The sequence below is a fragment of the Salvelinus sp. IW2-2015 genome, linkage group LG7 (genome assembly GCF_002910315.2).
Source record: "Salvelinus sp. IW2-2015 linkage group LG7, ASM291031v2, whole genome shotgun sequence".
NCBI lineage: Eukaryota > Metazoa > Chordata > Actinopteri > Salmoniformes > Salmonidae > Salvelinus > Salvelinus sp. IW2-2015.
This window is the reverse complement of record NC_036847.1, coordinates 27,795,370-27,813,030: the sequence shown is the minus strand read 5'-3', so window position 1 is coordinate 27,813,030 and position 17,661 is coordinate 27,795,370. Positions and strand designations below refer to the sequence as shown.

At 41.3% G+C, this 17,661-nt stretch overlaps 1 protein-coding gene across 2 annotated transcripts in view; it reads right to left on the bottom strand.

Moving 5' to 3' along the window:
- LOC111966754 (nuclear factor of activated T-cells, cytoplasmic 2-like) overlaps positions 1-14,807 on the bottom strand; it is a 60,135-nt gene extending 45,328 nt beyond the window's left edge. The window contains exons 1-3 of one of the 2 annotated variants that reach the window (XM_023991660.2): positions 12,379-14,807; positions 10,763-11,696; positions 10,379-10,547 (exon numbers count right to left, since the gene is read on the bottom strand). In XM_023991660.2, the coding sequence (XP_023847428.1) occupies positions 10,379-10,547; positions 10,763-11,696; positions 12,379-12,523 (1,248 nt within the window). In that variant the 5' untranslated portion in view covers positions 12,524-14,807. The remainder of the gene's footprint in view (positions 1-10,378; positions 10,548-10,762; positions 11,697-12,378) is intronic. The other variant, XM_023991661.2, reaches the window with a different exon arrangement.
- Between the last annotated feature and the right edge of the window lie 2,854 nt (positions 14,808-17,661).

Sequence of the window (17,661 nt, the reverse complement as noted above, 5' to 3'; positions counted from 1 at the left end):
ATACTTATATACACTGCACAAACACTGGTAGGTACCCAGTGTTTTATTACATAGTTGAATTTATATAATGATTGTTTTTTCTCATTATTTTGCCAATAACTATATGTATTTTTTGCCAGTTTGCTGATAACAGTTTAGGCTGAACATAAAGCTTACACCCTGGTAGACACACACACTGCTGGAAACACAAGTATTTTCCAGTCCTCAACATTAGTATTCAGTTGAGTCTCAATTTACTGTTGAGAGTTAGAATAGTAGAATACACAAGGTGCAATTTCAAAACTTTGTTGCAGCAGTTTTCGTCTTGTTACATGCCACTCACTGACAGTCCCTCAATTAGCCAATGTCAGTTAAAATAAWTTTGATTGGTAAATTAGTCTAATTAATCTAGCCAGCTTTCTACACTTGTAGTAATCATGGCTGAATTACCGACCGGCCCCCACTGATTTTGTTAGTCACTCTCACTCAGATATCATATTATGTGAGCAAGACAAAGGAGGGTCGAGAGTTTCAAGTTCCTTGGTGTTCACATCACCAACGAACTATCATGGTCCAAACACACCAAGACAGTCATGAAGAGGGCACAATAGAACCTTTTCCCCCTCAGGAGACTGAAAAGATTAGGCATGGGTCCTCAGATCCTCAAAAGGTTCTACAGCTGCACCATCGAGAGCATCCTGACCGGTTGCATCACCGCCTGGTATGGCAACTGCTCGGCATCTGAACGCAAGGTGCTACAGAGGGTAGTGTGTACTGCCCAGTACATCACTGGGGCCAAGCTTCCTGCCATCCAGAACCTATATAATAGGCGGTGTCAGAGGAAAGCCCATAAAATGATCAGAGATTCCAGTCACCCAAGTTATAGACTGTTTTCTCTGCTACCGCACGGCAAGCGGTACCAGAGCACCAAGTGTAGGACCAAAAGGCTCCTCAACAGCTTCTACCCCCAAGCCATAAGACTGCTGAACAATTAATAAAATCGCCACGGACTATTTACATTGACTCCCCTATTTGTTTTGTACACTGCTTCTACTCGCTGTTTATTATCTATGCATAGTCACTTCACCCCTACCTACATGTACAAATTACCTCAACTAACCTGTACCCCTGCACACTAACTCGGTACCGGTACCCCCTGTATATAGCCTTGTTATTGTTATTCTTATTGTGTTACTTTTTATTTTTTGTTTTTACTTCAGTCTATTTGGTAAATATTTTCTTAACTCTTCTTGAACTGCACTCTTGGTTAAGAGCTTGTAAGTAAGCATTTCACGGTAAGGTCTACACTTGTTGTATTCGGCGCATGTGACAAATAAAGTTTGATTTGATATTGACCTGGCATAAGACATGGCAAAATGTGTTGAATTGCAGGAAATTTGGCAAAAATACAGTCAAAAAATGTATCATAAAGAATATGGTTTTGAAGTGTTTGTCCTATATCTAGAAGATATAAGAAAGCTCAGTAAATATGTGTGCTTTTTTTGGACACATATTTAACCCCTTATTTTTGTTGCCACAAAATTACATTCATACTTCCATTAGTTTGTTTGGGTTACCTTCAGACAAGTCCCGTGACACTGATGGGGGTCGTAGAGCAAAACAGAGAACACCATCATGTTTGTGAGAGTCTCCCCTTTCCATAGAGTGGTGACAACCATTCGGACGCTACAAACATTTGTGAGAAGACCGATTTTCTTTTTGTCATGGTCTGACAAACACCGCTGTAGCTCTGCTACCTTCCACTGCAGATGGAAGGCCGACACATGATATGTCTAGCTTAAACTGACGTATTGTAATGGGGATTTTTTTAATTATCTTACTTAGATTGACGCATGGGTGCGATAATAAACTCTTAAGGATTAATGTGTAGCAGCTAATTGTATAGCTAATAGTAAATGAGCTTGAACTTAAAAAAATAAATACATAAATTGGACGGCCCTGTCGGTGGATGGTTTCTGTTTGTCCTAAAGTAAATGGAATTCAAAAGAGCTAGGTAGGAATAACTATGATTCACTGGAATACTAGACGGCCAAAGCCTTAGCTTTACCCTGTGAGCCAATGTTCCACGGACAATTTCAAGACAAAAGAAAGAAGGCAAGGTCTACGTTCATTCCAGTACTTCTCAAGTTTCTATACAGTGGAGAGGTCTGGTGAATTGGAGGTGGCCACATAGAAAATACATGTTTATAACATGATGTAAAACTCCTAATCATAAATGTTTATCAAAGTCATTACATAAAATTGTAAATAAGCTGTAGGCCTAGTTGTCGACAATATTGAGCTAAATAAAGTCTGCTTGCAACCTCAGACGTCTGCACTTTACGTACTTCTCTTTTAACTCACACCACTAAACCCCCTATGTCTCTGTCACACACATGCACAAACAGTGTCAAGCTCATGACTTCTTAGACAGATACTTTTAGTTGCAAGTTCACGCTTTGTGGTTTTTGCATGCTTCCTTCCAAGGTAGTTGCTGGTCTCTCCACTAATCTGCATCTGTGTGTGTGTGTGTGTGTGTGTGTGTGTGTGTGTGTGTGTGTGTGTGTGTGTGTGTGTGTGTGTGTGTGTGCACATGCATATATACACTGAGTGTACAAAACATTCCTAATATTAAGTTGCACCCCCTTTTGCCCTCAGAACAACCTCAATTCATCGGGGCATGGACTCTACAAGGTGTCGGAAACAATTGAGTTTGAAAAAACTAGCAGTGTTGCAGCTCTTGACACACTAAAGCTGGTGCACCTACTTCCATACCCCGTTCAAAGGCACTTAAATCTTTTGTCTTGCCCATTCACCCTCTGAATGGCACACACAGAATTATATATTATTGGATGTAATGTATTTCTATTTTGTATTGTTTTAGTGAGTATGTGTATTGTGGCCTTGTAATTGTCCTTAGCTGCCCTGGAACTACAGTGAAAATTAGCTTTTGGCTAACCCTGGCACATTTACATGAATTTTGCATTATTGTAATATTGATGTTGATTAATGTACATTGTCCCCTATAAATAAGTAAATACACAATCCATGTCTCAAGGCTTAAACATACTTATTTAACCTGTCTCCTCCCTTTCATCTACACCAGGTATTCCCAAACTGGGGTACGCGTAATGCCGTCAGCGGTACGCCAAATAAAAATGTGATTCACATGAAAAATATATATTTTAGAATTTTAATTCATTCACATTTTCAAACAATACATTTATATTTTCCAACGGCGCTATACATTTGGGTGAGTTTCTCTTCTCGTCTGAGTAGCCTCGTTTCACTGCCAAAAATAAAATTGAACCATCTAGTGTTCAGCGAAATAACAACACAATGTCAAATACAGGTAGCCTAGTCAAATAATTAACATCCAATCACATTAACCATTACTCTCCGCGGGAAACCGTCACTCTTGCGCAGACATTTAGAAACGAAACATGACAATTTGAAAGATAAGCCACGGGAGTTTTTTGAACGAGAATAAAGACAACTTTCGAGAAGTAAGACGTGTATAAAAGCAACAGATACCATTAAGAAGAAGGGTCTAGAAGCCTTATATGGTGAGCTACCGATGTCACGCCCTGGCCTTAGTATTCTTTGTTTTCTTTATTATTTTAGTTAGGTCAGGGTGTGACATGGGGAATGTTTGTGTTTTGTCTCGTCTTGGGTGGTTATATGGTAAAGGGGGTGTTGGGTTTAGTGTATGGGGTTGTGTTTACTGAATGTGTCTAGGTATGTCTATGGTTGCCTGAGTGGTTCTCAATCAGACAGCTGTCTTTCATTTGTCTCTGATTGGGAGCCATATTTAAGGCAGCCATAGGCATTATGCGTTTGTGGGTAATTGTCTATGTCATTGTGTAGTGGTCAGTGTCAGCACCATTTGTTTATATAGCTTCACGGTCGTCAGTTTGTTGTTTTGTTTCGTTCGTTGTTCGTCTCTCTAATAAAAGATAATGTTTTTTTCACACGCAGCGTTTTGGTCCTCTCTTCCAAGTCAAGACGATCGTGACAACCGAGTGGCAAGGAAAGGCAAGCCCCATACTATTGTGGAGGACTTAATTCTTCTTGCTGCCGCAGATATGGCTGGGACAATGCTGGGGGGAAAGGCCAAAAAAAACTGTACAGACAATGTCTCCATCAAACACCACTGCTTCACGACGCATCAGTGACATGGCAGGAGATGTTTTGAAACAATTACTACTTCACATACAAGCCAGTGAATTCTATGCGTTACAGCTGGATGAGTCAACAGACGTGGCGGGCCTGGCACAGCTCCTGGTATATGTCCGTTATGTTCATGGGGGGTCAATTAAGGAAGACATCCTCTTCTGCAAACCACTGGAAACCAGGACAACATGAGAGGATATTTTTTAAAGTACTAGACAGCTTTGTGACATCAAATGGACTTTGGTTGTCAAGATGTGTTGGTATGGTTAACTTTGTTAAAGCAAGGCCCCTGAACTCTCGTGTATTTTCTGCATTATGCAATGATATGGGCAGCGACCATGTAACACATACAGAAGTGCGCTGGTTATCAAGGGGCAAAGTATTGGCACGTTTTTTTTTAAATTGAGAGACGAGCTTAGTTTTATTTACTGACCATATTTTCCCTTGTCTGACCGCTTGCATGATGACGAGTTTCTCACACGACTGGCCTATCTGGATGATGTATTTTCTTCGCCTGAATGGTCTGAATCTAGGATTACAGGGACTCTCCGCAACTATATTCAATGTGCGGGACATAATTGAGGCTATGATTAAGAAGTTGGAGCTCTTTTGTGTATGTATTAACCAGGACAACACACAGGTCTTTCCATCATTCTATGATTTGTGTGCAAATGAACTCAAGCTTACGGACAATGTCAAACGTGATATAGCAAAGCACCTGAGTGAACTGGGTGAGAAATTACGCAGGTAGTTTCCCGAAACGGATGACACAAACAACTGGATTCGTTATCCCTTTCATGCCCTGCCTCCAGTCCACTTACCGATATCTGAACAAGAGAGCCTCATCCAAATTGCAACAAGCGGTTCTGTGAAAATTTTATTTAATCAGAAGCCACTCCCAGATTTCCGGATAGGGCTGCGCTCAGAGTTTCTTGCCTTGGCAAATCGCGCTGTTAAGACACTGATGCCCTTTGCAGCCACGTACCTATGTCAGAGTGGATTCTCGGTCCTCAATAGCATGAAAACTAAATACAGGTACAGACTGTGTATGGAAAATTATTTAAGACAGACTCTCTCCAATACAACCAACATTGCAGAGTTATGTGCATCCATTCAAGCCCACCCTCCTCATTAACCTGTGGAGAGTTATTCACAATTTCTGATGAATAAATAAGGTTTTACATGTAAGATGGCTAAATAAAGAKAAAAAGTATTGATTATTATTATTATTATTATTATTCTATTATTATTTGTGCCCTGGTCCTATAAGAGCTCTGTGTCACTTCCCACGAGCCGGGTTGTGACAAACTCACACTCATTCTTATGTTTAATAAATGTATTGTATAGTATGTGTGGCAGGCTTACAATGACGGCAAAAAGCAACATTTGAGAGTGTGCTAACCCTGGTGCTAGAGGGGGTACGCAGCTGGAGGTTGAATGTCTGAATGGGTACGGGACTATAAAAAGTTTGAACCACTGATCTACACTGATTGAAGTGGATTTAACAAGTGACATCATTAAGGGATCATAGCTTTCACATGGATTGGTGTTCCCTTCAAACACTGGTCTCATGACAGTGTTTCAGGAGAGATGAGCTTTTAGTTAGACATACTCATATGAAAAAATGAAAAGCAAAAATATAACATTTTGTTACCTTTTGACACAATTTATAAATGCTGTATAGAGTTAGCAGCACTTCTTTACATGTTCAATGTAAGCTGAACTTAAAGCGCAACTGGCAAGAAACAACTTCCCTGAGAGAAAACGGCCTATGTGGTATCGATATTGTTCAGAAACAGTTATTCTAGTGTAAAAATTGACTACAAAGTGTAAATAGGATCATGTTGGTCATAAAGTCAGTCTCGTTCAAAATTGAGTTTTGTAAATGAGGTCGTCATGACTTGAGTTTGGTTTTGATTTCAACAATTCTCACTTGCCCACTAACACGGGATACACATCTGCAGCGATTGCACTCTATCCAATCCAACTGCAGAACACACAGACAGTGTGACAGACTGCCCAGCAGCGCAGCGGATCAGACTTTGTTAACAGATTTATTCTAAAATGGATTAAATATTTTTTTCCATCATCAATCTACAAACAATACCCCATAATGACAAAGCGAAGACAGGTTTTCAGAAATGTTTGCACATTTTTGCAATTGACATTTACATAAGTGTTCAGACTGTCAGGTTTTGGCCAAGACTGTTCGGGTTTTGGTCACTAGATGTCCCCATTGCACCTTTTTTGTACCTTTTGTTTTTCTTGCTCTAATTATTGTTTGCACCTGTAGGTCATTCCCTTGTTAGTATTTAAACCCTGTGTGTTCCTCAGTTCCTTGCTCAGTGTTTGTAAGTTAGCACCCAGCCCCAGCCCAAGCCTTGTTTTATACAGATATTTCTCTTGTTGGATTTTCCAGAGGTTCTCTGGTTTAGTTCTTGTGTATTATTTGAGTAGTCTTTTGAGGTTTGTTTTTCCCTGCTGTTTTTTACCACTTTGTGGAGTTTCTTTTGTATTTTTGGGAGGATTTCCATTTTGTGCCTCTTGGCTTTATTTTTGGACATTGTGGATTTAGTTTCTTTGCCTGAAGATTTTGTTCTTTAATTAAACCACCATCTCTAGTACTGCTGTGTCTGCCTCATCTTMTGGGTTCTGACGATTATTAGTGACTGTTTTTCGCACCGGGTCCTGACACAGACCCTTTGCTATGAGACTCAAAATTGAGCTCAGGTGCATCCTGTTTCCATTGATCATCCTTGAGATGTTTCTACAACTTGATTGGAGTCCACCTGTGGTAAATTCAATTGATTGGACATGATTGGGAAAGGCACACACCTGTCTATATAAGGTGCTACAGATGACAATGCATGTCAGAGCAAAAAGCAAGCCATGAGGTTGAAGGAATTGTTATAGAGCTCTGAGACAGGATTGTGTTGAGGCACAGATCTGGGGCAGGGTACCAAAATATTTCTGCAGCATTGAAGGTCCCCAAGAACATAGTGACCTCCATAATTCTTAAATGAAAGAAGTTTGGAACCACCAAGACTCTTCCTACAGCTGGCTGCCCGGCCAAACAGAGCAATTGGGGGAGAAGGGCCTTGGTCAGGTAGGTGACCAAGAACCCGATGTTCACTCTGACAGAGCTCCAGAGTTCCTCTGTGGAGATGGGAGAACCTTCCAGAAGGACAACCATCTCTGCAGCCCTCCACCAATCAGGCCTTTATGGTAGTGGTCAGATGGAAGCCACTCCTCGGTAAAAGGAACATGACAGCCCACTTGGAGTTTGACAAAAGGAACCTAAAGGACTGACATACCTTGAGAAACAAGATTCTTTGGTCTGATGAAACCAAGATTGAACTCTTTGGCCTGAATGCCAAGTGTCACGTCTGGAGGAAACCTGGCACCATCCCTACGGTGAAGCATGGTAGTGGCAGCATCATGCTGTGGGGATGTTTTTCAGGGACTGGGAGACTAGTTAGGATCGATGGAAAGATTAATGGAGAAAAGTACAGAGCGATCCTAGATGAAAACCTGCTCCAGAGCGCTCGCGACTTCAGACTGGGGCGAAGGTTCACCTTCCAACAGGACAACGACCCTAAGCACACAGCTAAGACAACGCAGGATTGGCTTCGGGACAAGTCTCTTAATGTCCTTGAGTGACCCAGCCAGAGCCCGGACTTGAACCTGATCGAACATGCCTGGAGAGACCTAAAAATAGCTGAGCAGCAACGCTCTCCATCGAACCCGACATAGCTTGAGAGGATCTGCAGAGAAGAATAGGAGAAACTCCCCAAATACAGGTGTGCCAAGCATGTAGCACCATACCCAAGAAGACTCAAGGCTGTAATGCTGCCAAAGGTGCTTCAACAAAGTACTGAGTAAAGGGTCTGAATACTTATGTAAATATGATATTTTAATTTTAAAAAATAAAAAAAATAAAAAAACAGTTTTTGCTTTGTCATTATGGGGTATTGTGTGCAGAGTGATTTTAGAATAAGGCAGTAACGTAACAAAATGTGGAAAAAGTCAAGAGGTCTGAATAATTTTCCAAATGCACTGTACCTAAGACAACATCTCACATTTAACTTAATAAATACTGCATCAGACACCTTAGCTAGATGTAAAATTGTGCGACTAAACCTCCTCCACAAGAACGTCTCAATTAATGACAGATTTATTGAGTTATCTTAGATTCATTCTGACTATTTTGAGGAAGTGATACTGGCTTTGTTCCTATGGTGTCTCATGGGGGACAAACATCAGTAACTGCCACCGAACTACACCAAGACAAAAATCTTGTTTTCTTAGTGAGCAACAGACAAATACATGTGGAATCAGTGCGTTCAGATGCTCTTAATAGAAGACATTTCCACATGTTGACGGTCGTCTGTATATTTTAAGCAGGGCCTATAATTTTCAGTTCATATTTTAACGTTTCCACGGCAACGTAATGAAAGCTTCCTTGTGGTTGTTGACTGTCAGAACCTGGCCGAGCAGAAATTAAGCATTTCTCACTTTCTATTTTCTGTCTCTCACGGTCAGTGAGTTGTGCCTGGTGTCATCCAATCATGTGGCTGGCTAGGCACGTCCAAACTCCCTCCCAGTCCCAGACTGAACTCTCTTCACTTTACTTTTCCCAGTCCCCCTCATTCTGACTCACTGCAACCATGGCAACCGGCTTCTCAAATGGCCTGTTTAGTATTTGCAGCAGTAGACTATTTTACTCACTGTGTCAGACTCAGCTACCTTTGTTCAACACCACGTATTCATGTCACTTTATGACCAAAATGTTCTTATTTACACTTTGTAGTAAATTTGATACTAGAATAAATGTTTCTGAACAATATAGATGCCACAAAGGCCATTTTCTCTCCAATAAATGATTTATTGCCTTCAGTTGCGGTTTAAGTTCAGCATACATTTCTGTTTTTCATATGAGTATGCCTGACTAAAAGTTCACCACTCCTGTCTCCTGAGACCACTGTCATGAGACCAGTGTGTAAAGGGGTCACCAAGGACCAAATAAACAGAAACCTGCTTGTGGTTGAAAACATGGGGCTGTGAGGGGTACCGCAGTGCTGTGTTTTTTAGCAAGAAGACAAATCTTTTCATGACACTTGGTTTGAAATAATTCACAACACAAAATACACTGACTGTACAAAAATATTAAGAACACCTGCTCTTTCCATGACATAGACTGACCAGGTGAATCAAGGTGAAAGCTATGATCCCGTATTGATGTCACTTGTTAAATCCACTTCAATCAGTGTAGATAAACATGAGGGGCCAGGTTAATGAAGGATTTGTAAGCCTTGAGACAATTGAGACATGGATTGTGTATGTGTGCCATTCAGAAGGTGAATGGGCAAGAAAAAAGATTTAAGTGCCTTTGAATGGGGTATGGTAGTAGGTGCCAGGCGCACCAGTTTGAGTGTTTAAAGAACTGTAATGCTGCTGCGTTTTTCACGCTCAACAGTTTCCTGTGTGTATCAAGAATGGTCCACCACCCAAAGGACATCCAGCCAACTTGACACAACGGTGGGAAGCATTGGAGTCAACATGGGTCAGCATCTCTGTGGAACGATTGACACCTTATAGAGCCCATGCTAAGACGAATTGAGGCTGTTCTGAGGGCAAAAGGGACATTCCTAATGTTTGGTATACTCAATGTATATTGTTCATAGAAAATTAAATAAATAATAGCCTAGAAAGATTTTACTGTAGTAAGTATGGGAGTTAGTGTGAGGATAAAGTAGCTGCTATGTATAAGATGTCAGTGCAAGATATAACTAATTTCAGTGAGTGTGGCAAGCTGCTAGGAAGAAAAGAGAGTGAGAGATAGAGAGAGAAAAGATGAGGTAAAGGATGACAGATAGAACGTACACGGTAACACACAGTAGTCATTTTCATAAGCCAGGCCCTGGGGCAGTAGTACCACATGCTGTAATGATGACTAGGAAATACCATTACACGCAACAGGCCTTCCTATTCAGACTCTCCTACATTAAAATGGGCTACCTAGAACCATAAAGGGTTCTTCGCCTGTCCCTCTTTGGTTCTAGGATATATTTTAACTTTTTGCTGCAAGGTACTGTAGATTCCTTTCACCAAATGGTTCATAAAGGTTTCTTGATGGTTCTTCATTGGGTGAAAATGTTCTACATGGAACCAAAAATGGTTCCCAAAAGCCTCCTTTTCTAAGAGTGATACAGAGCCAGCAGCGTACCTGGACGACAGGATGACCTCCAGTGGGTGCTTTGACCGCTCCTCTGCTCCCCTCTGTCTCATAGTGGGCTCGGTGATGAGGCTTGGGCTGCACGTCAACATGGAGCTCGTACTGGTCTGTATGGCTGGGGACAGGCCATTCCAGAGGGGGCAGAGAAGAAAGTGGGATGCTACAGGAAATAAGAGATGGAAACAAGGGTTAATTGTCTGTGATTAGGCTTCCTAAAGTGTGGCTCCTAATGTAGTCATATAACTGATACAATGTAATAGACACTAAATCTGATTCATAATATGGGTGTGTCCCTGGTTAGGCAGAAAGTATTCCAGTACTGGCCTACTAACTGCACCCTTTACCTATACAGTACAGGCTTCCTACACCATTCACCTGCAAAGGTTGGGGACCAGCTGCTTGGTCCAGATGGGAGGGATAACAAAGAAGGACTCCGCCCCAGTTTTACTCTTAACGTCTTGCTCACAGGACACCAGGTAGTTGACCTCCCTGTGGTTCTCTGGGTAGAGGGCGTACGCCTGGTTGGCCGTCTTCACTACCTTGGTGGGGACGAGACCAGGCTGGACAGTGCTGTAGCCGTTCATGGCCTCAGCCATACTGTTGGGGGTCCCGTAATGGGCACTTGCATTCTGTTGGGAGTGCTCCCCGTGGCCCCCGTGTGGGGAGGGACTGCGGGAACGGATCCCGGTGACCAAGCTGGGATTCCTGTACATGTCGTAGGTGCGCTTGCCCTGTGGCGAGGTGGAGCGGGATCCTGGCCTGATGGATGGGGAGGGCGAACGGGGGCCGAGGCAGCCCTCCTCAGTGCGGGGGGAAGTGCCTGGGGATGTGCGGGGGGAGCCGGTGTGGATGTTCTGGAAGCGGGGGCAGAGGTCTCCGGCCCCGGTCTGGCCACTACTTGGGGACACGCAAGGGGAGGCCCAGGGGGAATAGCTCTCCGAGTGCCAGCTGGTGGAGGAGTTGCTGCTGGCTGGGCTCAGGCACTGGGGCTCGCGGTATACCAGGCTGTCGTGGCCCGGGACGGTCAGAGTGGGCCGGGGACTGATGTTCAGAGGGTGGTTCTGTAGGGAGTCTCGTCCATGGCTGTAGAGCTCACGTGACGGGGTGATCTCGATCCTGGGGCTCAGGGCGATACCCCCAGGCCTGGTGTGGTCCAAGTAGTTTTTAGCCTCCAGGTGTTCATAACCAGAAAGGCTCTCTGAGTTGCGCTCGCTGCACTTGATGTCGTAGGGGGAAGTCTCCTCCAGGGGGTAGGCCAGATGAGATGCAGCACTGAGGACTCTCTGTGAGGAGAGATTTGGCTCATCTACTGAGAGGTAGATAGGGAACAAGGAAGAGAAATGATCAGAAGAAAATATATTATTTATAAACGGACTGTCCATTGTCTGTAAAATTACTGAAGATATTACGTGTTCTCAGAAATCACACATCTTACAAAACTTTGGATCCATATTTGCAATACACATGAGAGCCACATTAAACAGAAAATATATGTTCTTTGAATTCAACAAACAACCATTTCAAATAATAATGTTGTCAATCATTTTTATTCAATCCCTTTGATCAGTTTGATTAACAATCATAGAAAACAAAAGGTTTAGGCGTGGAAACTATTCACATCATCAAATGGGGCCCCTTGTGACTGTTAGAATATTTGTAAACATTAAAGCCATGCACATAAAACAAATGACAGCTGATGTTTTCCAGTTAGAAAGTGTGTTGAAACAAGCTAGCCATGATTATACAATGTATACAGACATGCATAGCAAATGCAGGATCAATTGTATAATTTTTGTGAAAAAAAATATATTTCCTTTTAGTAATGTTTACTAGAACTAGAAGGGGAAAGGAAAATAGCATTCTGTCAAAATCACATCGCTGTTTATTTGTTTTCAATGACGCCACTGCATTTAACGTTTTGCGTTGAAAAGTAATATAAGCATCTCAAAGGTGAAAAGCGCGCGGGAGACTTGACAAGCCATTGGACAAACCTTGATCTTCCCCGGGAAAGTTGTTGCAAGGTGGTTCATATTCAAACAGGTAATCAAACTCCAACTCATCTTGGCAGTTTACTTGACTCAGTTCCTCTTCCAGCCCTAACTCACTAGGGTCTTTTCTGTCGTAAAACGAGCTCATCTGTCTTATTGAATCAATTTACTTATAATAAAAATTAAAGGAAGCAGATATTTTGTATAATCAATGATGTTACTCTGGCTGTTCTCTTCATCCACGAAGGCCTTGCGATGTCAGAGGCCTTGACGGAGGTGGATAGGCTATGATAGAATCTTCACTTGCTCAATTGAAGCGATAATACGCCACTGATGCCTCAGTAAAAAAAAAATGCGAAAAGAACGAGCAGCGAGTGCAACGTAATAGAAGCTAAACTTCCTCTTTCAAACTAAACCTCATATAGAGATAAGGCGTGTCTATTTTCATATAGAAGCCCTAAATAAATACGGTGCAAGGTGTCAAAGGCGGAGTGATCACGCCTCCCTATGATCATTGACAGAACAGCTGCAGGTGCACAACTTCATAGTGATGAGTTGCATCAGTGGTACAGTTGATGTGCTGCTGCCCCCGGGTGTCTGGCACCAAGCAATTACGCATGGCATATAGGGGTATCTTACTGTAACTTTTAATACAAACTGTAAAGATATGCCCAATTAGAGTCGCCTATATAGCCTACAGTATGAAAGGATGCTTACTGGATGAGCATTAGAGCATTTTCATTCATTTTCACCCATCATCCCAGATGCTGTATCAATGAATATTTAAATAATGAATAATTACAACAACAAAAAATAAGTTCACTGTTATGGTCTATGTTCTAATGAATGTATTACTAATAAACGTTTATACCAGACCCTTTATAAACTAAATTTGACAAAGGCATTTCTAAAGCTGGCATTGGTTCATTAAATGTAAATCCAATGGAAACGGCTTCAGGATTCGACTGTTTAGGTGGAAATGTTTGTAACACTCTAAAAATAAAATGTTCCTGGAGTATATTTTCGGGGTTCTTCAAATTGAAACTGTGGGGGAAGCCCTATAAGTTCTTTAAAGAACCCCTTTTAATGGATCCTCAAAATAACCTTTTGAATAAGCTTTTGGGGTTAATTTTTTTTCTTCTTTTGGGGTTAATTTTTTAATTCGCATAACAATAACACAATCTTTTAGTTGTCAGTGTTTATTAGGATTTTAGTGGCATAGCAGAATAAAAAAATAAACTCCCAGCAGAGCGCTAAGTCCAATGTGTATATCCTCTGGTGTGTTGATGTTAATGTGTTGATGTTCTCCGTATCCATAGCCAGAATGATTTTGCAGTGCATGGTGATCGAACAGGTTTCCTGTTATATTCATCAGAGGTGTAGGGAGGGTGAAGTCTGTGAATCCAAAAAATTGTAATTATAAAGATGTTTAACAAAACCTGCACATGACAGTATTCATACTTTGGTTTTTGTGGTAAATGTGAATGATATTTTTTTTTGATAATGGTTTCATACACATACCTTGTCCATAATGTAGATGAGGATGGTACATGTGATCTGCATAACATACCAATACTAATTGACATACCTTCGCGTGCCTCCTTGTCTCCTTCAGACACAAAAGTGAGCAGTTCAGTCATCTGCACCCAATACAGCTAGCCTTCAACATATTCTTATAGCCTACATATTCTTACCTCCTTGTTCATTGATATCCATTGAATTGTGTCCATTTTCTGTTTTAGAAAGATTTGCACAAATATGAAAAGATAGATGGTATTATCATAAAACAATATCAATTTAGATCATATAGGGGACAAACCTTACCTTAAATTGAGGAGATCTTTACATTGTTCAGTTAAGTGCCTGCCCCTGCTGTCCTTTCAAATTTAAAATCAAATGTTTTAGTTGGGCAGTTAGGTCCCTGCAAGAACCCCCACCAACTAAGGAGGTTCCTCGATAAACCCCACCTCTTATGGGGTTCTTGGAATAACCTTTTTGGGGTCATTTTCCGTGCCAAGAACGCTAAGGTTCTTCTAAGAACTTTGAGGATCTTAGAAGAACCCTTGTTGAACCTCAATTTTTTTGAGTGAAGGCAGTACTGTAGACTAGGTTGAAGATACCCAGGTCAGGACAACCTAATAATTCCATGAGGAAGCTTTTGAAAATAAACAGATTCATGGGACCAATGTCGTTGCTAACCAGCATCGCTGGTCCCATTGTTTAGAATTCTTCCAAATGTATGCAAGAGTTATGGGATATTAGAAACCTCTTGTAGACAGGCCCCCACCAGCTATACGTAACCAAGACAACACTTAGTGGGTTGTACTCATGAAACAGCACAGAATGTACCTCTGTTCAAACTGCCCATAGGAATGGCACCTCCCAGGGTGTAATGTGCTCAGTCGGATCGTACTAAAAAACAACATTATGTGGTCCAAAACCAGGGCCCCCATTCATAAAGCATCTCAGATTAGGAGTGCTGATCTTGGATCAGTTTTGCATTTTAGATTATAATAAATATGATTACAAGGACAATGGGAACTGATCCTAGATCAGCACTCCTTCTCTGAGAYGCTTTATGAATACAAGCCCTGATTTACATTGAATTGAGAGAGCCTGTCCCAGATCTGTTTGTGCTGTGGCATGACAATGACCATAGGATTTGATTAAACAGCACATACATATCTAGGATCAGGCTAGAGAAAGTTGACAGATTATTGTAATTTAAACCCCAGCCTGCGCTCCTTGGTGTCTAAACATGTTTTTTAATAGGATACTTAATATTTGTGATAAACCTGACAGTGGAACAACACCATTTGTAGTTATTACACCTGCAAACCCTAAAGTATCAGCTATTACACTACAACCTTTGCTATAGCGTTGTAATAACGTCTTGTAATAACACCATACCGCAATAGCTATATTGTAAAAGTTTACAGCAGAAGTCTGAAATATGTATGGGTCCTACTCCTAATTGCTCCTAGCAACAATAACTGAAAAAGAGTCCCATGCTAAAATTAGGTGCAGCCTAATAATGCCTTGATAGCAAAAATGTGTGAAATGGCTTATTACTGAAATACACATTTTATAATTTGTTACATTTATTAATCCCAAACCAAACTGTTAAATAGCCATGCATACCTTACCTGAAAGTCTCTTGCCTTGGCATTGTCATCATACTGAACTCCCAAAGACGGTCAACATACTGAACTCCCAAAGACGGTCAACATACTGAACTCCCAAGGACGGTCAACATACTGAACTCCCAAGGACGGTCAACAAACTGAACTCCCAAGGACGGTCAACATACTGAACTCCCAAGGACGGTCAACATACTGAACTCCCAAGGANTACTGAACTCCCAAGGACGGTCAACATACTGAACTCCCAAGGACGGTCAACATACTGAACTCCCAAGGACGGTCAACATACTGAACTCCCAAGGATGGTCAACATACTGAACTCCCAAGGACGGTCAACATACTGAACTCCCAAGGACGGTCAACATACTGAACTCCCAAGGAGGTCAACATACTGAACTCCCAAGGAGGTCAACATACTGAACTCCCAAGGACGGTCATCATACTGAACTTCCAGCTTACCCGGTCAACATACTGAACTCACAATTAATAATGCAAATGAAATCATGTCCCATCCCATAGGCTTTAGGTAACAGCTAACAATATCTATTATACATCTTTACCATTATAGTATTATTATGAATTTTGATACATTACTGCCCATTATAGAGTCATTAATGTTATTTTAAGAATGATGTTAGCCTACTGGTAATACATACACTATTAGAATTATAACCTGAAGCGTCATATTCATGTGACTACAATGACGTTTAGCCACTACATTAGCCTACCTTACACAGCGCTATAGTGTTCCCCAATGGCTGTACTGGGGGCATGTAATAGCGAATCGCCGTGGTAGGCTATAGGCTGATCAACTCATGGGCGTCAGTTATTTCTCAAACCACTAACTGTCCAGATATACCACATACGTTAGACAACTAACGAGTCCATAACCCCTATTTTGTCGAATATACAATGTATAATTACGGATACACACGTCCAGGACTAGGCTATTAGGCTACTCGAAAATCAATAGGGTTGATAAATTACCAGATTATCACAATTCAGCACGCGGCATCCATACCTTGATCCATCGACCTCATGTTGTGGTACTGTGCCAATCTCCAAGATTCTCTAAACATTTGGAATACGGTAAAAATTCAAATAAAAAAATATTATCCTATCATAGCAATAGAAATCCACTCGCGTAAAAGGCAAAATAAAAATGAAGTATTAGACGTCCAATAGTCGTTTATAAATTCAGAAACATGGAGCTACAATAGACTCCAGCAAGCTATAGTTGAACTTATTTTCCTTGCTCTGAGGATTACTTGAGTATCAAGAGCGGGTTCCTTCCCTGCTCTGGGTGTTTATAATGGTCCAATGCTGTAAAATAACGGGATTCCCTCAGTGTTTCCTCCTGTTTATGCACTTCGCCATGGAAACCTGGAGCGGCTCCATCTCTCGGAGACTCAGGGCTTTCCTGCAAAGCCCACGCTCAGGAATCCATGACGTCTCCGGCTCATGCGCCAAGGCATTTCTGCGGCTTCTCGCAGACAGTGACACACAATAACTTCATTGTAGGGATGTGAAAAAATGACTGTAGGAAAGAGGCAAAAAAATGAAAACAGTACGTATACTATATACAGTACATAAATGTTTTAGGCTACACAATTCTAATGTTTGATGGTCACTTTACTGTAACTAGTACCTTTTAATTGAGTTGTAAAAATCAGAAGTAGTCATGTAGGCTTTTCTCTTAATTACAGTCTGGTTTTGAACCTGTSGGATATGTTGCTGGAAATAAAATGAGGCTATTGGTTGGCTTGCTTGTCATGTCAAACATGGAATCTTTTTTGAGGAATTCTCAGTTTCCACCAATACAACTTCCTATTGGAAACTTCTAATATAAGACGAAAAAAAGTTTGAAATCATGGACAGCTAAATTGACCCCAGCAAAAATTTGCATTGCAAATACATGTGGTATATATTACCATTAGACATACATATTTCGCAGGGAAGTATCTAACAAAAAACTGCCTTTTTTTGCACCTTGCATGTGGAATGATCTCCAATGCACTTTCATATTGGAGGAATAGGTGCCTCTGTTTAGGACATTTCAGACGGCTGTTAGGGGACCTTTTTACTGAAGAATGTGTCTGTTTTTTATGATTGTGTGTCACGCCCTGGCCTTAGTTATCTTTGT